Here is a 21,660-nt window from a genome sequence, read left to right as displayed (position 1 = left end):
ATCATATCAGCACGTCTGGCTGCCCTCTCTGAAGTAGGGAATAAGTATACTGGGTTTGAAATACTTCCTTTTTAAAAAAACAATTTCAAACACAGGAGGTTTAATATGCCTGATTCTCTCTATGTTAAGGTTCTTTCTCACTGCTCTACCAGTGTAAGTTAATACTAAACAGACAGCAAATTTCTCCTGAGAAAATTCCTATGCAGAGGTCTCAACATCAACCCCTGGCACAGGCTGGAATAGACTGCACAATCCTGTGGCTACTTCTGCTCCCCACAGTACATATGCCATTCTGGGAGAGTATAAAATAAAGCAGCTGCTAGGCTTCTCTAACTCAGGGAAATGTCCAAGCACACTACTTGCTCTACTTCACTTCAACCTAAGAACCAGACTAACTGAGAGTCAAAGCACCCATCTAACAATATGTGCTGGAGTGTCTATATAGAAATCTCAATGGTTAAATGTATCAAATACATAACACTGTCATGCAGTTTTTCATTCATACAGGTGTTCATTCCTACATCTTAGGTTTCAGGTTGAGTTATTAAACCCAATTATACATCTGTGTTTTATTTTTCTTTCTTCAACATTTTAATACATCTGTGCATGTGGATGCTGCTTTCCTTTTCCCCAGATTTATAATGCATTTAAGAGATGCTCAGGATTCACATTAACATCTAAGCAGCAGCAAAACTGTCACTTCCACTTCAACCCTCTTGGCTCCTTGATTACAAAGTTCTATTAACTGAAAGACAGCACCAGTTCACAAAGATAATCAAGAATAAAGGTCAGAAGCTTATGAAAGAATTTTCTGGCCTTTCAGTGAAACAACTGGGATTTGTGCTTAGCATTAACTCACAGTATTAAAAAAAAAAGCAGGGATTCAGTGGTCTCTTAATAGTAGACATGATCCCAGCTCCACTCATAACGAGGGATCCAGGTTTTCCGTTCATCATGGAAAAACTGGTAAAATGTGGATTTTCTCATTATGGGAGGAAAAACCCAGATTTTCTCCTTTAAAGAAGAAAAATGTGGTTAAGGCAGGTTTCACCTTGAAGGCTGGCAGAGTTCCAGTTTGAATGAGGCTAGGGAGAGCAGGAGGAGGGTGGTCAGGCAGGGGGTGCCATGCATGTACGCACACGTACATATGCACATGGCTGCCAAGCAGCCTGGAGAGCTGCTTCTGCAGGTAAGTCGGGGGGGGGAGGGGCAGGGATTGAGGCTCCCATAGTGAGGGAGGGAGTTGGGCAGGGCTGGGGCTGATGCCCAGCTGGGCGGTGTGTAGGGCTGGGGGCCAGGGCCATGCATGGCCACAGGGCCTGGGCGGGGAGCAGGACGAGGCTGCAGGCAGCTCATCCCAGGTAGGAGTGGGGGGCATGTGCCCCCCCAGATTTATGTATAGGGGTGAATGAGGGCTGCCTACTGTGGGCTCAAGGTTCCCTTCCCTGCTGCCCTCCCCTGCTGCTGCCCTCCTCCTGGGGCTCCACGGGCCAGCAGGCAGGACCCAGCATGGCAGGGCAAAGCAGGGTGGGGAAACTTTGTGCCGCTACTCTGAGCCCTACACTGTCATGGCAAAGTGCCCCCTGCCCACCTGGCAGCAGTCGGGGCAGAGGCATGGAGTTGTGCCCCTCGCTGCTGCCAGGTGGGCAGGGAGGGCCTTGCCATGGGGGCTCGCGAGGGGTGTCGGCAGGGGTGGGAGGTGGGGGGTGGCAAGCAGCAACCACCTGCAGCAGTAGCATCGGTGGCGCTTCTTTCAGGGGGTGTGCCACCAATCTCAGCGGGTGCACATGCACCCACGTGTACCCCCTACACATTGCCAATGCACAAAACTATGGGGTAAACACTAAGCAGTTCTTTTGAGGCACCCTTTTGCTTCTGTAAGAGTCTAAGTCTCAGGTAATGGTGGAGCTGCCTAAGTGTCAAGCCAGTACTGGGCATTAAGTGCAGTATCAATTTTCAGGATTCCAGGAATCTTTCAATCACCGGTTCAAATGCAATCCACTGAAAATGCAACTGAAAGCTGCTGGTGTATGATGGCTGGTAAGGTACGGGAAACAAATGTGGTAGTCTAAATCCTGAAATAGCTCCCATTAAATATGTGTTTATGTCACTAATAATGCTGCCACGACTGGATGACAAGTGACCCTCTGGGACAGTCTTAGCACAGAGGTCAAGGATTGAACTGGCAGCATGGAGACTGAACTACCCTTGTGCTCTTAAAGGAAAGTCTCTTCAGAAAAATAGTAAAACACACTGGCAATGAAGCTTGCACTGCCCCTTCCCATGGTGTCCAGGTGCTATGGAAATATGATGAACTTCAATCTCCAAGCTGTCAATTCAACAGCTTTTACAAATGCCACATTCACATAAAAATATTTTTCCATCAGTTTCTTTTTCCTTTTGCAGTTTTTATTATTGAAAATAAATAATACAGGGATTAGTTAAATCTGTCAAATAAGAAAAGAAATAATTTGATTATCTTTCATGCGGGGCCATATTTCTTCTCTCCTTCACCTGCTTCAACGTATTTGTTTTGCTAAGTATATTAAAAGAGACATACAAGGGATAGATGAACTCCTTATGAGATTAGGCACTTTGTTCTGGACAAGGAAAATACATTGTTTTCTAAGGGTCTAATCCAAGCCCAGAGCAACAGGAGTCAATAAGAGACTTTCTTTTGACCTCCTCCCAATGTGTTCTATATAGAAGGATTGTGCTTAGAGGAAGTGAGAGACCAGGTTCAATTCCAACCTTCATTTGAAAGAATACAAACCAGCACAGCCCAATGTCCTGATGAACACTGTAACCACCAAGCTATAAACAGCTTTACAGTAGAGGGGCATACTCCACCCATCCCATTGGATGTATTCCACTATGCAGAAAATAACTGCAGATTTACTGGGCCACAAGAGAAACAGGAAACAAGAGTAAATGCAACTGCATAGCACAGTGGGCATAGTAATCACCTAGGAGCAGGAAATCCTGTATTCTAGCTCCCATTTCTAGGACGTCTTAATGTAGAATGCACGCGGTCTTTGAAGGAGGGACCAGAACCCTGGACTCCCTATTGTCGGTCATGCTTACTCCTAGTTTTTTTGTTCCAACTACCGTATTTACTTGAATCCAAGACAAGGTTTTCAGCATGGGGGAAACCCCCTCTTGTCTTGGATTCAAATATAAGGTGGGGGGGGGAAGAGGCAGGGAGGTGCTGTGGCTTTTACTCTGGCCCTGAACCTGGGTTGGGGCCCGAATCAAACCATAGCAGCTGCCTGGCTCCCCCCTCCACCTGTCCTCTGCAGCCTCTGTCCCTCTTCCCCCCCCCCCCCATTACTGTCAGGTGAGGCTCTGGCTCCAGCTGCATTTCTTCCCAGGGCACAGAGCACTTGGAAATTACAACCCCAATAATTTAAAAGAAAACTACTGTTCTGGATTCCAGGTGCATTCTTAAATTAGAGATGATAAAGCTCAGCTATCTGTGTCCTAATCCTGACTGACTTAGGATCATAAATCCCACAGACTTTCATTGGGAATTGTGCTCCTAAATCACTTTAAGGCTTCTAAAACTCCTGATCTTAGATTCCTTGCAAGGCATCAAAAAGTCTGGCTCTCATCATTTTATGCTTCAGAATTCCCACATGCAATGGGAATATACTGTAAAGAAATGTGGTGAGGCTTTATTTCTTAATACACCTAAAGCAGTCTTGAGAGCATCAGAAGCAAGATGATATGCAAGTGCAAATATTTTTAAAGAGCTATTGTTTCAGAAAGCCAAGTGGATTTTTATCTGTGCAAACTAAAAAAATCCAAGAGCAAAGGAGAAAATTTAGGATTCTTCAGTTATTTTTTCAGATTTTGTTTACTTGAAATTTGGAGATTAACTGGCTTTGACGTTTTGGAAAAATAATGTTTTAGAAAGCTAAAATCTACTGAACAAGTGTACAACATCTTTTGTCAATCATTAAAAACATATACAGCATTTAACTTCAAAACTGTATCATTACATTTAACAATTATCTTTTCCAATTCTGTGATTACATTTGTGTGTGCAAATAGCATAAAAAGATATAATTATATGAGCTGTACATTAATGCATTAAGTTGATTAAAAAACCCAAAAAACAAACCCAAATTTCCATTCTGATAACATTAAAATCATTAACCAGAACAAGGAAGGCCATTTACAGACAAAATCTAAACCACTAATACCTATCAGCATAACACAGCAGCCCCTTAATATCATTGAATTATGTCCTGTTGTTTCTAGAAATTGAGCTTTAATCCTTAACTGTTAATTTGACTTTGGCTCTCAACTTCACTGTTCCTTTCATGCAGTTTAATGCTGTGAGAATATTTGAAGTCTTGCCTTGCTTTGTCTAAATATGCTGTAACTACAGCACATTCTTTCTTTGTGACTTAATGTTGTAATTTGAAAAGAAAATGTAAGAGTAATTACTGATGTAATAAAACATGAACACACTGTAGACAACTCTATGGAATTTTAATTAGGAAAAGTAGATTGTGTTATGATTTCCCCGTCCTCTTTTCAATAAGTTGTCTCCAAATGTACATCTCATTTTCATGGATTTAAAGTTTTCAACTTTTTTTGTCAACCCCATCTTCAGCTTTTAAAAGCATAAACATAAAGAAAATTGTGGTGTTGCTAAATATGGCAACATCCCGAGTTCAATCTTCTTACAGAAGAATGTATGTCTAAGAGCTTTCCTCTTTATTCTTTGCTCTGTGCAAATATACTAAAGCATAAATATTGGAAAGGTTGATTCTTTTTAATTTATTTGCACTTAGATCCTGCTTAGACCAAGGCCATGTCTAACCAGGCTCTGACAGTAGATTAACACTCCTGCCATACCAACATGCTTGAAAAAGAATCTTAACTTTATGCTTAAGGCACTATGTCGTCTTATGTGCATTACTATATAGAAGCACAATTTTAATAAACACAGTGTAATGTAATTTTCAGTACTCTCACTGATGATAAAGCATGGAGTATGAAACAAGAAAATTCATAGATCTGTTTATTTGTCCAAGGGAAACAAAGAGATGAATTACAATGTTTATTTCTACAAAGTGTTACTTTTACATTGCTTTGCACAGACTGCACCCTGAAAAAACCCCTTCTGATAACAGAAAAGACAGACACATACAACCCTTGTCATCCACATTTGAGAGTAGATGGAAGCACAATTTTGGCTACAGTACATGATGAAAGTCTTCCCTTACATTTAGTTCTGTTACAGCTGTTCCTAATTTACTACCAGCTATCAGTCACTAGGTTTTCATGCATTTTCTATAAGAAATGCACTCAACAATTTTTAAAAGTTTTTGTCAAGGACTTCTGCAATTCTATCAACACAGCTTTGCTCAAATCCAACTTTCAAGTAACATTAATCATCTTTTCCCATCTGTTACAGACTCTCCAAGATAATCATCATATCAAAAAGTTCAGAAGTGAGCCTTTTTTAAACAATATTTATCACTTTTTATAAAATACAAATATGATATCCCATCTTCACAACACCATGACAAAAAATTTATGGAGAGGCATAATTATAACAAATCAGCTCTGAAAATCTTTAAAATGAACTGTCTCTCCTTTTCATCCATCACTATTTTACATGTGTCTGAGAGCACCACTCAACGTATTAGGGCTTTGTCAGTGTTTTTATCATAAATCCCATTTCTAAGGTGCTCTTAACTCAACAACTTTACTGTACTCCGTATCAATATGAAGCCTGGCACATCTGTTTTTATCTCAGATGTGAATTCTCTCTCTAGATTGAAAAGGCATAGCTTTCTCATTTAAAAAAACAGGAGGAGGAAAAGAATAAGAGGTTAGGTGTCCATTAGCTGGATTTTTATAGTGGGTAACTTTGTTTCATACAACTTGCATCTCAGGATACTTAGCAGAGTTAACCTGCTAACCTACTATCTAAATATACTTTGTAATTGATGAAAGAGGAAGAGAGAGCACAGCCAAAAGCAAAGACCTAGAACCAAAATCTATTATCATTCAACTCTGACATCAGTGGGAGCTTTGTGAGCAGGGTGATGGCAGGATTGAGGGCTTACTGCTGCTTCTATTGAAGCTGAAGGATACCATGCCATTGTCTTCAATGAGACACCAGCAGGGTCCAACACACTTAGTAAGATGCCCAGCTATGCCAAGTTTGGGAGCAAAAGATGATTTTGAGGCATCACTCAATTCCCCAGGGGTCAAAATGCCCCCAGACATAAATTAGATTAATATAAGGACTATTCTACATTACACCTACTACTACAGCCCCAGAGGGACGGCTGTGCTGCGAGGACATCAGGCAGAGTAGCACAATTGCTGGCCCTGATACTCTACTTCCACTACTAGTGCTCTCCTGTGATATATATAGCAGCTACTTGGAGTGCATGAGAAAGCAACCTCAGCTGTCCCTGTAGGCAGCTTTACAGCTGCTTTTTGCTACTGCAGAAGTGCAAGGCAGACATGGGTGCAGCCAGGAAAGTAGCTCTAATTTTTTTTAAATGCAACTGCATACTTTACAAAAGAAGAGATAGTCAAATCAAATAAGGGGTAAGTATGCATTTGACTATGTAATGTATAGTAAGGACCCCCAAAAAGTATTGTAAAACTTGGCAAATGAAGTGGCCCACTAATACATCTAGCAAAAAGGGGAATATGTAGCCAGATTTTCAAACACAGGAGCCTAAAAAAAAAAGAAAGCAGCAGCAGGAAGAGAGGTCAGGGCTCTCATGCATGGCACAGGTGTGGCTCCAGCCCATGCTGCATGTGGGGAGGGAGTGGAGCTTGCTCTATCGCCAGGGCTCCAGTCCCATGCCTGCAGCTCCAGCACTCGCAAGGAAGGAAGCCCCACACTGGAGCCAGCTCTTTCCCCTGCTCTCTGCTGCGCAGGTCCCTGCACTCTGCTGGGAGTGGAGGGAACCCCTGCGGAGTCCAGTGCGGGGCTTCTCCTCTTTGAATGTAGAGCTGCAGGCATGTCGCGCGGAGCCCCTATGATATAGGCAGCCAGCGCTGCACCGGGGGCAAGAAGTGCAGCACTGTGCAGCCTGCCCAGCCACTTCTATCCCTGGGGCTCCGAGCTGCATACCTGTAGCTGCACATTTGCAGCCAGGAAGCCTCATGCTGGACTCCATGTGGAAGCAGGGTGTGGGGCTCCCTCCACTCCAGGCAGAGTGCAGGGACCTGTGCAGCAAGAAGCGGGGGAGCCAGCAGGCTCCAGTGCGAGGCTTCCCCAGCTGTGAGTGGTAGAGCTGCAGATGCGGGGAGCAGAGCCCCCATGATAGGGCGGGCTCCACTCCCTCTCCCCACGCAGCATTGGCTGGAGCTGTGCCTGCACCAAGCATGAGTGCCCTGACCTCCCTGCCTGCTGCTGCTGCCAGGCAGCAGGGGCTGCATGCCATGGAGGGAGCATGTGGGGGTCCCTACATACCCCATCCTCACACCCACACCCACACCCTGCCCAGCTAAGTCCCATGCTCCTGCTGCCCTTCTGGGGGAGGAGGAAGAGGGGAAAGAGATCCCCCCAGCATGGAACAGAGCATCCCCTGCCTTCTCCTGCTCTGGGGCCATGCAGCATTGCATGGAGCCCCCCCCGCTCCCAGCACCATGGTGGCAGGGGGAGGGGGGGAAGGGGAGGAAGAGGAAGAGTCCCCATCCAGCACCATACACAGTGCCCCTCCCCACCCTGGGAGGAGGAAGAGGGGGAAGAATCTCTCCCAGGATGGATCAGAGTCCCCCACTGCACCCTGCAGGACAACCAACCCAGCATGGCCCCATTAAGGTGAGGGAGGCAGGGAGAAGGGTTAATTCCTCCCTCCATCCCTTCCCTGAAGCCAGGGTCTGCCAGCTCCAGGGGCCACTGCTACAGGCCCCTCCCCTCTGCTCTCCAGCTGACAGGGCAGACCCTGGCTGCGGTGAGGAAAGAGGGGAAGGAGGGAATAATTACCCCTCTCCCTTTCCACATTTCCTTAATGGGGCCATGCCAGTTGGTGTCTCTGCTAGGGCTGGTTCCTGCTCCGGCTAGAGAGCAGAGGGGTGAGGTCAGCCCTGTGGCTGGAGCAGAGAGCCCCACCCAGCCCAGAGAGCATGCCAGGATGCTGGGGGAGTCTCATTTAACTTAAATCAGGAAGGGGTCTGGGACAGACATTGCATAAAGTAGTTTGAGCCAAATCAGTTAAGTCTGATACTACATTCAACCAGGTTTGTCTCAAACCAGTTTTGGCCATTTGGAAACTTGTTTCTGCGCACTGAATGTCTGTCCTTAGCCCAGAGGTCTGAAAATTTGGTGGTGGGAGAGCAATGGCACATCTCCCCTGCTGCCAAATTTCTGGATCTGTGGGGAGCCATCTGGGATAGATTCATAGATTCATAGATATTAGGGTCGGAAGGGACCTCAATAGATCATCGAGTCCGACCCCCTGCATAAGCAGGAAAGAGTGCTGGGTCTAGATGACCCCAGCTAGATGGTTATCTAACCTCCTCTTGAAGACCCCCAGGGTAGGGGAGAGCACCACCTCCCTTGGGAGCCCGTTCCAGACCTTGGCCACTCGAACTGTGAAGAAGTTCTTCCTAATGTCCAGTCTAAATCTGCTCTCTGCTAGCTTGTGACCATTATTTCTTGTAACCCCCGGGGGCGCCTTGGTGAATAAATACTCACCAATTCCCTTCTGTGCCCCCGTGATGGACTTATAGGCAGCCACAAGGTCGCCTCTCAACCTTCTCTTGCGGAGGCTGAAAAGATCCAGTTTCTCTAGTCTCTCCTCGTAGGGCTTGGTCTGCAGGCCTTTAACCATACGAGTGGCACTTCTCTGGACCCTCTCCAGGTTATCCGCATCCCTGTTGAATTGCGGCGCCCAGAATTGCACGCAGTACTCCAACTGCGGTCTGACCAGCGCCCAATAGAGGGGAAATATCACCTCCTTGGACCTATTCGTCATGCATCTGCTGATAGCAGATGGCATGATGATATCCGCTGATAGCAGATAGCATGATGATATCTGCTGATAGCAGATAGCATGGCCATGTGTGCTAGATTAGGTGCCAAAGGCAGAGGGGGTCCCCAGGGCCTGACCCTGGGATGTGGAGGGTAGGTACAGGCCCCAATCTGGCCCGCAGACCAACCCTGTGCCACTGGGCCAGAAGATTGAGCGCCACTGGTGTAAAGTAAATGCTGCAAAGCTAAAAGAAGAAAGTGGACAACCCCACCCAAAAGTACTGGAACTAACTATGTCACTGAAAGATTTCACATGTGCCTTAAGGAATCCTCGCCTGATGAAAGGGAATTATAAAATGTTTTCTTGTTAAAAGGGTGTAGGTTGTAGCCATGTTGGTCTCAGGACATAGGCAGACAACCACAGAACCTTCCTGTTAAAATGTATTTTGACAGAAAACAACTACCAAAATATTAATATAAATGTCTGAGGAATTTTACTTTTCTGAGGGAAGTTTCCCACAAGTATCCAGGCACAGGTGGGTGAACTGAGAAAGCAGTTGCAGCATTACACAGAGGCCCACAGGTCTCCTAATCACTGCAGTGGAGCTGGCAAGAGGTCAGTGTGTGTGGTCTCACCTGATTCCTACTAACCTTTATGTTCTGTGGTCCTGAACAGGTTGATAAGTAGGGTGGTTTCTGTAGGCCTACCAAAGACAAGTTAAGGGGATGTCACAGGATCAGTACTTAGTGGCTCAAATTCTTCAAACGAGTATGGAGGGACTTTGTCAAATACAAACAGCCACAGCCAACTGTCCTGGTAGGGGGTCTGATTATGTGCCTCCTCATATCCTTCTTATATTTTGTGCACAGCATGAGGGTGAATTTCATTGCAAGTGTTACAGGGCTCATCCACAGAAAAAGGAATGCAGGAAAAAACATTCGGAAGTGTAATGAGCCTGAATGTAACCCATGTAACTACAGAAGAAGCTTGCCCCTGAGCCTCAAAACCAGGAGAAAAGGTTTTATCTTAGATGGAGGCAAAGAAAGAACCATGTTCTTAGTGATAAATGCAGTCTCCAGAAGCACCTTGTCTTTTTCTACCTGTTTATTTTTCAGTGATCAGTTTTTGAAGGACAGCAGATTTGCCTTAAGTTTCCTATACACAGTATCTGATATTGAAGTGTGATTTTGCACAGACTTTCCCTGTTGAGTTTTTCCTTTGAGAAAACAATTGGCATTACTAATTACAAATATAGCATTACTATATCTATTCTACGTATTGCTGTCCTCCCATAGCAGAGAGAAAGATATATTCACATTTAATACTGGCTAACAATATGAAATGTATATATTATTTCCTTGAGTATTAAAGACCTAAAAATGTAGAAGGATGTTAATAATATACTAAATTGCAAACATGATATTCTTTGCTGAACACTTGGAAGTACCAGAAAAAAAAAGCAAGACATATTCAAAATATATGGAATGCTCACTGAGAGTCATTATCTTCTCATTTTTCTTGCTCTTTCATAACAAACTCTCTCTTCTGCAGTGGGATTTTTAGTACAATTCCAAGAGAATTGTAAAGGGTTACATTTAAGTATAAATCATGTTTTTATAAATTCCAAACCTATGTTACTAACAAGATGCTAGACTACTAAATCTGGTATTTTTAAACTAACCTGTACTTCTTGTTTGCTCCTTGTACTGTGGATTTACCCTTCACAGTCCTTCTATATCAGACAATGAAGCTTCGCCAGACGGCCCTCATGTACTAACACTATGCCACTGTGTTTGAAATCCAAACACCCAAGAGAAATGTTAGTTAGTATGTATGTTCTGTAGCTACTTCCCATCACTTTTAAAAATTATCTAACTTCACCAAAAAATAAAATGGGCATTAGTCCTTTAAGAATCCAGTGTTTGATTACATTCAATACATAGTTTGCACGTCCCTTATGCATTCAGGACTGTGGCAGAAGGCCACCTATGTTTCTACTCAAAAACTCTGCTTTGTGACAATTTGATTAAGATGGGCCCTGCAGAGGGTACACACCTTACCCTATCTCTTTAGGCAACCTGAGCTGGATACATTCCTGAGGGAGTGGGGAAACCTGCTCCCTCTGCCTACATGACTGGCATCACATACCTGGGTGAGGGGCATGGGCTTCCTGGGGAGCTAGGAACTGCCAATCTGCCCAGCAACTAGCGATGCATTTTAAATTGGTAGCTGACAGCCAACCGGTGCTTGCCTCCATTGGACCAGGTAAATGAGGTAATAAGGGCTATATAAGTTAAGGACTGCCCAGGAGGAGGGGGCAGCAGCTATGAAGAAGACTCAGAGAGAGAGAAGAGCTGGACCATCTGAAACTTGCTCTCTCTCAAGACTCATGATCAAGGAACTGCCTGCCTCCAGAGGGAATCTCCACCTGCCTCTGGATGATACTTGTGAGTAAGCTACCTGAGATCCAACTAGATATATAGTTTGCAGTAACTCAGATGCATGATCAAAGGCTACCCAGTCATGCCAGTTTGCTCTATGGTATTTCTTTGATATTGCTCTACCCTATACCCTATTCCAACCCTACCCCTTGTAACCAATAAAGTTCTCCATTGTACCTAGTGTGGGAGACTTATTGGGAGTGGGTCTACATTATGCCTTGGGGTCCCCTTGGTTTGGCTGACTAAGGGAGACCACTACTTGTGCTTCCGACTGAAGGAAGCATCCCAAGTCCTTGAAGTGAATCAAGTACCCTCGAGGGCTACCAGGCCTGTGTTTCCCAGGGTTCACAGAGCCAGAATCAAACCCATCCCTGGATGGTGGCAGTGTTACCCCCAGGCTAGCGGGTATGCTCCAGGAAGGGGGTCGGCCAGACATCAGGCACCCCCAGGGAGGCACTTGGAGCCTGGAAGGTGGTCGGGCGCAGTGAGGTGGGTGACTCAATGCAGGAGCGCCCCGTACTGGCCTGCCACAAGGACAATACCTCTCTTCCAGAATACAGCCAAGCAGGAGTGGATACAGGATTTCCCAAAGGGGGATGCAGGAGCAGCAACTCACACTGAAGGGTTGGCTTCACCCCCTGCTCCCAGCCTCCTCCACCCCCACTAACAAGGACAGACTGTAAGTCCCTAAAGCAGGTGAGAACTCCCCCTTCCTGCTCAGAGGCAGATCCCTTTCCTCCTCTTCCCACCTGCACCCCGTCCCTCCCCAACTTCCCTGCCTACTGCTGCTATTTTCTCCACTTCTGTAGGACAAGGAAACTCCAGAGCTAGCTGGGCTAGGCTCAGCTTGGGAAGGGGTCAGTGGCACTAGCATGGTGGCAGAGTAGTTCTCCCCACCCTGCCAGCTGATGCGGGGAAAAGGGAAGCCCTGTCTGTCAGCGCTCCTGTCATCCCCATCCCCAGCTCAGTCCAGCCCCAACCTCTGGGACGGAGGAACCATGCCTTTGAGCAGAAAGGATGAGGGAGGGAGGATTTTCACATGTGTTAGAGACTTTAAAAAGTCCCTAGAAGCTCCTGTGGTGCATTGCAAAAGCACTTCCAACCTTGGCCCACTTCACTACTTCCATGTGGGCATGGGGATGGTTCTCACATAGCTGAACTCCATGCTGCACATACACTTTGTATGGCCCATCAGAATCCTACCCAGCTCCTTCCCAAAGGAACCACATCAGTTCTGCTGCAAGTCTCTGAACTCGTGAAAAAGAAATAAGATTTGCTATTTAGGATCCCAAGGGAGAATCTGGCTCTTATTTTACAATTGCATTGTGCAGCCATTTGGAGATTTTTAAGGATAATCTGATAACTCTTAGTTAGGACTAACTCTTAGGACTTTCTGAACTGAAAATATTTGCCTTTCCAGCTAATAGGAAGCTTCAGTAATTTACTTGGTCTTAAGGCACTTAGCATTAACTGAGAACAAAACAGTAATGACTAATGGAGACACATTGCTTAGGGATGAAGTGAGGCAGTCTGGTGCTTTGTCTCACCTTGAAAGTGGCTTTTGTGCTGTCACATCAGCTTATATCAGCACTGAACCGCCACTGATTTGATCATAATTGTCCTAATTAGAAGTTAAATTAATGCACTGAGTTTCTTAATAATCAATGCTACCTCTGCAACAAGGTATTTCACAGAGTGCAGTACTGGGCAAGGCAGGTTGGACTAGTACAGGGGGTCAGTAAAAAAAGAAAACCATTTGTATCCAAGTGTTCTATAGGTTTCCAGACACATCAATAGGTCATAACACCTCACAATTTACACTTATGTTTCAGATTAAAAGGCAAAACCTAAGGAATCGTATCGAGAAGATGTTGACAAAAATTAGTATCTATCACAGCAAAGGCTGGTTTCCACAGTAGTCAAGAGAAGCACGATTGGGCCCCTTACAAGAAGCCCAGTTTACATTCTGGGTCTTTCAACAAAGATTCATGATAGGGACCTACCTAATTCACGACAGAAGTGGGGTGCACTGCCGCTCCTTTAATCTTGCAGGTTTAACTACAATGCGAATTAACTGCAGTCAACTGTATCAAACTGTATTAACATGCTATTAGCATTAGCAGTTAGTCCGAACACCTATCCCATCATTTATAACTTTCCTAAACTCAATTGATAGGCTTAGAAAAAAAGTCCAAACTAACCTCTTCTCATTTGGGTTTTTAAACGAGGAGGAAAAACTACACAAAATGTGTAGAAACATTTAGTAAATAATTAAAAACACATTTTAGTTGTTAAAATCCCACATATAGATAAAATTCAGGACAAAGGAAAAAGTGACCTATGCCATATACACTCCTCTGAGTTCTGATGGTGTCTCACACCATCTGGGGATGGACTCACAGCTGGTGTAAACTGCCAGCTCCAACTCTGACACTATACTTCAGCTGAGGATTTGCTCATGTGCTCTATTTCCACAATAACCAGGATGTTATCAGTGCTCCTTTATTTGTGTGTAAGCTATTACATATCAAATGGCAAGAGTTTATGTAGGATAACTCTGTATCTTGGGTACAAAATAAGGCCAGAGGGCAAACACCTTCAAATATCCAATACATTTGGGCACTGAATAATAGCTGCACTTCTTTTTGCTGACTCCTTTTGTCATTTAACTAACAAGCACTGACCTTTGTCCAGAGTCAGCTGAATTTGATCTTAGATAATTCTTATTTTATAAAAGCTTATGTAACACAGATAGCTGTAAAATATTCTCCTCTATCTTTTACTTCTCTGTCCAAATTCTGTCATCCTTATTGAAGCCAACTACCAAGCCCACAGAAATTTTGTTCAATTCAGGAGCACAATTAAGGAGAATCTGACCCTTTTCTTTAAAAAAAAAAAGAAAATAATAAATGCACAATATTCTGAGTTGACTGATACAGGCAGAGGTAGCAACAGACTTCACTTCACTTCACAAAAGCACTTCAAGAGCTTACAGATGGAAATAGTGCCAAGCCCGGACTGCCGGCTGTTTGCAAATGTGTCAGCAAGCTGGAAAACAGCACTAAGTACCATTTTCGCTCTCTGTTGCATCCTCTGTAATGCAGACTGAATGTTACCACTCACTGCCCAAAGGTGCTGATAAAAACTTTAAACAAGGATAATTAAAATGCAATGAACTAGTTTTATGATTTGTTAAACTGAGAAATAAGTGACTGCTATGGTAGCTCAAAAGCAAATGCAATATTGCAAACATTCAGATGACTGTAATTCTCTAAAATTAATGCATATGTATATAAATATATTCACTCAGTGTAATTCACTGTGTTGCTGAATTTTGCCTTTTTCTTCCCCTCAAAAGTTTGGTCTAAATATTATAATTTTTTCCACTTTTCAATATATTGACTTTATGACTATTTTAATGAATCTATGAGCTTTGAGAAGCACAGATTAATTGTATATCTTCAAACATGGAGGCAGTGCCATAAAAGAAGCCCAGTTCCTACTCTGTTACCAAACTACACCCTGCTGAGACTTGTCACCATAAAGACTCCCCCAACAAGGTTATCTTAGAATAAAGTCTCCCCCTTGTGGATCTATTACATAACAAAGGCTCCATCAAAACACTGCATAACAAAGCCTCTGCTCCTAGGCTGATCTGTGAAATCTGCCAAAAGCTCACTTCAGCACATGCCCTTTCCCAGGAGGCTTGACCTCTCCTGAAAGGAAAAAGAGATATTCTATTCTAACAACACATTATTTTGTGATTTTAAAAAATAGAATAAACCAAATTCCTAAAACAAATTATCTTTCTCTCTATTACCACATTTGAATTAAGTTTTTCAGCCATGAATGTTTAGTTTGATGGTCACAAGCGCGATTCAGGCCAAATTGTTGTTTCCTATTTAATTAGGAATTTCAGATGTTCTATCTGACACTTATGGCACTAAGTAAATATAAAGGGGTAAAGTAACTTTTTTCTCCCTGTCCTTGAAAAAAGTTTCTCTTATTTACATAAAGTAATTATGTCCTAGACAATTCCTTATATCTGAGGGATTATGGAGCTATATAACTATTTGCAGAATGATTCCTCTTCAAGCTCTTGATTAACTGTACTGTTCTCTGACATTTTATTATTATGATCCATTAAAATGATCATGCTGGTCATAATGTGCTCTGAAAGGGCCCAGACTTGGGCCAAAGCATGGAGACATTTTATACACAAGATTTTTTTTTTTAAGGGTAGACCAACACCAATCAAAGTCTTTGATGGCTTGTGATGTTTTTCAATTATATCTGTGACAAAATCCTCACACTTTATTCATGGTATCAACTGCTGAGTCAACACTCGGGTAAAGGATCCTTACCACTATCCAGAGGCATGTTCTCACATTCATTTCAGAATAAGATGGTTAAATATTTATTTCTGGAAAGTTTCATAATACTGCTAGACTTTGTTACATTCATTGCTTCTCTCCTATCTCTATGCAGTAATTGCTTGTAAAACATTAGCATTAATTGTAATTTATTGCTAACACTGTACTTCTCACTTGAATAAATGAGTAAAAAAATATTATATCCCTTTGTTTGATGACTAGAGAGAAAGACCAACAAAGCTTGTTTCTCTTCTGAAAAAGTGGTTAACTTCCATTAAAACTAGGGATGCAGGATGACACAGAAAGAAGTCATAAAAGCTACTGGGTTAGATAACATGGGAGACTGTTTTCTTTCTAACCATAGAAAGGATACTGCATTTACAGAGACAGTGCAAGCTTCCCTGTGCTGGCTTGTCAACGTGTCTCAGTTTTGCTCTGAAGTGGCAGCTTCTAAGAGGAGAAAGAGCAAGTACTATTCTCTGTGTCCCCTCAGTCCTTGACCTCTCAGCAGCAACTTTTAACAATCTGTGGGTTTTGGATAGATTGTGATTATATTTTTACAGTATGTACATCTAGCCACTGGGAACTAAAGTGAGACCACCTACACATTTCATAGTCATTAAATGGTAAAGATTTTCAACTGTTGGAGGTCTAGGATACTACACATGAAATGCTGGGAACCATTCAGACCTTTTATATATATAATTTTTTTTTAGCTCAGTTCAGTAAAATATATTTTGCCACTTCTGAAGTGCAGGAGGCTGCTGAAACTGAGAACATTGGTTCTAATATCTATCTGCTGGCTGATTCAAGAAAATTGAGTTGGTTTGCAAAAAACTAAACAGCAAAGGATAAGAAGCAAAGGATAGGCGATAAGAGTTTTTCGCAAGAATCACCTCAATTTGGTAAATTAGAAAAATGAGAAAACAAAATAAATGAGAAAAGTTAGGTATAATATGAGCTGTGTGTGCTCATCTTGTTAGCAGACCTAGGACCACAATTCATTCTGCATATAAAAAGTAGTGTAGGTGATATTTAAAACATAGTGCCATTCTGTTCAACAATATTCAAGTCTTGACTTCCAGGAAAATATTATCTTCAAGAATAAGACAATTTGTTTCAGTACCTGTTGCCTGCCAAGCACTGGACTACTACTACTATTAATGACACATAGTGTATCACATTTTACTAGGCTGGATAATTTGCAATATTTATCCCTGAAGAGAAATGCCAAAACAACCTCTACATGTGCCAATATAATTCTTTTCTGGTTCTTATTAATAAACTTAGTATTTATATAGCCTCTGTACATGTATATGTATATACATCATAATGCAAGTCACACATAGGCACTATACAAACAACAAACTCAGTAAACCAAAACATGCGAGACAGAAACACAAAGTCAAAATATTTTAGCTTCCAGATTTAAAACTGGTTTCTATCCTTTTGTCTCTTATTGCTCAATTGTTATGCAGCACTGTCTGCTGAACACAACACACACACAAAAAATGTAAAGTATATACTTCAGTTCGAGCATTTAGAATGGCAGATCCAGACTCCATATGGAAAATGAAGGAAACTAAATTGTGGAAATTTGCTAGCCAGTCTATCTGAAACATCACCTTCTTTCTCACCATTTCAAACCTCTCACTATTGTATACACTCATTCAGTCTCATTAACGGCGCTCTGTCTTTTACAGCATCATATCTGAGCTTCTCATCCTCAACCCTACATAATTTTACCCCTTCTGTTGTCATGCTGTCAATTCTCCTTTCATGGTCTCTTCCTATCACTCTTTTCATCTTCCTAATTTCTTTCTCTTGTACTCTGGACTTTTCTACTGTCCCTCAGGTTGCCTCCTATGCTTAGAACAGTTTCCTGTATCCTATCTACAGCACCCTCTCTCTCTTTCTAACAATCTTTCCTTCCAACTTGCTCTCAACATCAATAGTCCACCCATCCTTGCTTACCTACACTATTGTTCCCTAGCTCAACAAATGAGAAAAGATAAACATGATGTCATCTGCATATTTAAACCCATGTAACTCCATATAAATTGTAATAATAAATTAAATAAAATGGCCAGATCACAGTGGTATCCCTCCCTCTGTGCAGAGCAAATGTTCACACAGACTTCATGGCATAGCTCTCCATTATTTCACGGGGCATGGAGAAGATGGAGGCAGGGACATGCTAGCATCATGGAAGTTACCTGGAAAAATTAATACAACTTCAGTGAAGGCCTAAGCTGCTACTTACTGCAATGAAACTCATGAACAGAAAGTATCTTTAGGTTTTGAGATACATTATCAGCAAACCAGAGGAGCAGCTGTTATCCGAATACAGTGTAATACTGAGTCTGAAGAGCAATGTGCAGTTTTGGTTCTGGCATTGCTGTCCAGTATTAGGAATATTGCTGGGTCAGGAGAACCAGTGACAGGGATTAGGGCTTGCTCAGACCCAGCCTGCCACTTTAATATTACTATTTACAAAGACTGTGGTCACTTAAACCTGTTCCCAAATCAACCCTGTTTATTTCACCTGCCGCAGTCCCGTCAAACAGAAAGAAGACTTACTTAGCTATAAGAAAACACAAACCCCATGCCAAATACCAGCCATATCTACAGGTGAGATGGAGACATCCACGGGGAAGTTGAAGCAATAAACTATCCAGCTACTGATTCTCCACACTTCCAGAGGCTACCACTTCACCTGCTGCTGCTGCTGGCTCTGCTCCCTCTGGCTTCCACTGACACGGATGCTGTTGTTATACAAGGGCCACGTCCAGTCCTCTTTGAATGAGGGCCACTAGGGTCCATGCTCCTTTGTGACGAGTAACACAGTCCTGCCTTTCAAACATTCACGAAGTGTAAGGCCAGAAGGGACCATTAGACCACCTGTCTGTTACAGGCACACGAAACCAGCTATATTGAGCCCAATAACTTGTCACTGATTATAACGTATCATTCAAATTTCTCATTCGAAACTGTTTGGTTTCCAAACAGGAAACCCGTGTGTACCCTCCTACCCCGCTCAGATGTTTGGCACCAATGTCTGTCCTTTGCGAGGGATGTTCACACGTGACCATCTGAAATAATGGATCCCTCATTCTGTTCACCCCTATCTGAGGGCACTGGAGATTGAAAACCTGGGGAAACAGGCTACCAGGCAGACCACCCTGGGATTACATCTTCGCACCTCAAGATAAGGGATGCCAGTCTGTCTGCTTGAGCTTAACGAGCAAAGTCAGTGCTGCTGAGGTGAAAGGGCAACAAGGTATGAAATGAAAGAAGTGCCCCAGAAGTGCCTTTTGTGATGAAGATGCTGGTCCACAACTTCCCTCTGGCACGGAGAACATCCTTCAGCAAAGGAGATGCTCTCCAGCCCAGGAGGACAGGGCTTTCTCAGCTTTCCCGGAGACAGCCGGCTCCACTCCCACACCGGGGACACCGGGGACACCACAGATGACTTTCTGCTCTAAGTTTGAGCCCATTTCTTTGACTTGGCATAACCACGTTCCCACACAAAAGACAAGACCCAAGCCTATTCCTCTGCACCCGCTTGCTGCCCCTGCCAGGGACCGGGCGAACAAAAAGCACCCTTTGCTCGAAGCGCCCGAAGACACGGAGGCATTTGTCTGGTGCTAAGCTGCTGAGCCTGGCACGAAAGCAGAGCGGAGGAGGAGCAGCAGAGCACCGGTGAAACACCTGCCACCCCCCGGGCCGGGACTCACCTTGTGGGCCAGGACACTGATGTAGCCATCGAGGAGCCCCGTCCCCGCGGGCAGCGCCGGGCGCCGCGGGCCACTGCCCAGCTCCGGCTGCTGCTGCTGCAGCTTCTCCGGCTCGCCCGAGGCCGCCACCGCCACCTGCTGCCGCCGCCCGCCCGGCTCCTTCTGGCCGCCGCCGCCGATGCTGCTGTAGACGAGCAGGACGCTGGTGCACATGGTGGTGAGCGCCAAGCACACCGCCAGCCCGTGGCGCTGCAAGGGGGACACACAGCGCTGGGACCCGCCCGAGCCCCCCGCCCCGCATCCCCCCGCGGCGAGGAGCGGGCTCCCCTGCCCCGGGGACGCTCCCGCCCGCCCGGGGCGGCACGAGGACCAGCAAAGCGGGGGCAAAGTTGCTCCCCCTCCGCGGCCGCCCGGCGCGAGCGGGGTGCGCTGGGCTGGGACGTGCGCCCGGGCCGGTTCCGGCCGCTCGCTCCCTCCCTCCCTCCCTCCCTCACTCACCACCAGGGTCTTCATGTCGCGCTCCCGGGTGTCGCCAGCCCTCAAGCTCGCGCCGCCGGGGCCGCTTCTCCCCCGCGGCTCCCCATGGCGGGCGCGCGGGGCGCGGGGCGCGGACGAGCGTGGCTGTCGGGGCAACGCGGCCGTCTGTCTGCGGCGGAGATTAGAGACGGAATTAAAACTGGACCCTCTTAGTCTGAGCGAGACACACGGCAGCCGCCTGCCACTGCCTGCTGGGTCCTAAACGACTCGGCTTCCCTCCTCCTCCTCCGCTCCGCCGCCGCCAGCCCAGAGGCGGCTTCAGGGGCTGCAGAAGTGAAGTTGTGTGCGCCGTCGGGTCCTGCTGCGCCCTGCGGGCAGAGGGGCGCGTTTCCCCACCTTGAAACGAAACGGGAGAGAGGCTTTCACAGCTGCCGGCTCCTGGTCCACGTTTGCTTTCCCAACTCCCCCCGCCCTTGTGTGACACCAGCTTGGTTTTCTTTTTTGTTTAATCCTGCTTTTAGCACCGAGGCACAGTCTCCACCTTCCGTGATTTCTGTTTGTCCTAGTGGAAAATTCATCACTCTCCAAGCATGGATTGGGTTTTGTGAGGCTTGTGGTTTTCAGGCAACAATCTTTCATCTAAATTATGTTCAGGGGGGTTTTTTTGTGTTTTCTTTTTGCCAAAAAACGTAGCACCCACCCTGCCTCAGACTGTTTTAACTGGGCTCTTTAGATCCTGGTGCTTCCCCTGTAATGCTTACTCTCTTCTGGTCCCTCGTTTAAACGTGCTGCTCTCATTTTGAAGCAGACCCGTAGTTTCTTGTAGTCTTGCCCCTAATGCCATCTTTCTGGGAGCTGAACATAAAATATATATATATATATATTTCCACTCTCATTTGATAAGCAGCCCCCTGGAGTCTTTCCTTATTTCTTCTTTTGGTTTTACTGTATTAATGGTGCATAGGTCAATTGTGAAAACTTTAATAGCCACTTAAATTGCATGCGTTTCTTGCTCCAGGTATTTCACATGTATATATGTGCCCCTTCAAAGCAGCCCATTTTAAGGTTGGTTTCTTATGACGTTATTAAAATGACAGCATAGCATTTTTGCAAAATAAGGTATATCTTAATTATGAACCTATTTCTCTTGGAACTAGTCTTCAAAAATAATAGTTTTAATCTATGGCTTCACATCTAACCTATAGCAATATAACATTAAAGATTACATTAAGGAGAAAATGATCAGCAAGTTAACTCAACCATGATCACAATAGCATCTTTCTCAAGGCTGGAATTGTCACTGAAATTCATTTTTCATATTTACTAACTCATTGGTAGAGTATCAGTGGAACAAATACCATCCCTAGCTATGGCGCAGCATGCAGCATCTAATGCCTTTTAAGAAAGTAGAAATTATTAGCAGAAACAATGTATGCCACATCAGTGGATAGGGCAGTAAACATGCTTTATCATTTAAAAGAAGATTGTTGGTATTGCAGGCATAGTTGCTATTTATTCAATTTGTGGTTTAGGTTGAATAGTACCAGTTGTTAAGACAGGGGAAGCAGTATAAAAAGAATCTTATCAGGTCTTGGTAATTCTTTATTATGCGGTTGCACTTGACACTCAAATTAGTGAAACAAAGGGCCAACTTGATGAATCATTGAAAGCA

At 44.4% G+C, this 21,660-nt stretch overlaps 1 protein-coding gene across 2 annotated transcripts in view; it reads right to left on the bottom strand.

Moving 5' to 3' along the window:
• ST6GALNAC5 (ST6 N-acetylgalactosaminide alpha-2,6-sialyltransferase 5) overlaps positions 1-20,719 on the bottom strand; it is a 103,315-nt gene extending 82,596 nt beyond the window's left edge. Inside the window, exons 1-2 of one of the 2 annotated variants that reach the window (XM_059727962.1) lie at positions 20,010-20,719; positions 19,512-19,760 (exon numbers count right to left, since the gene is read on the bottom strand). In XM_059727962.1, the coding sequence (XP_059583945.1) occupies positions 19,512-19,760; positions 20,010-20,024 (264 nt within the window). In that variant the 5' untranslated portion in view covers positions 20,025-20,719. The remainder of the gene's footprint in view (positions 1-19,511; positions 19,761-20,009) is intronic. The other variant, XM_006262626.3, reaches the window with a different exon arrangement.
• Positions 20,720-21,660: the final 941 nt, after the last annotated feature.

Source organism: Alligator mississippiensis, chromosome 5 (genome assembly GCF_030867095.1).
Source record: "Alligator mississippiensis isolate rAllMis1 chromosome 5, rAllMis1, whole genome shotgun sequence".
Classification (NCBI taxonomy): Eukaryota; Metazoa; Chordata; order Crocodylia; family Alligatoridae; genus Alligator; species Alligator mississippiensis.
The sequence above is the reverse complement of the archived record's forward strand: the minus strand, read 5'-3'. Positions and strand labels throughout refer to the sequence as shown.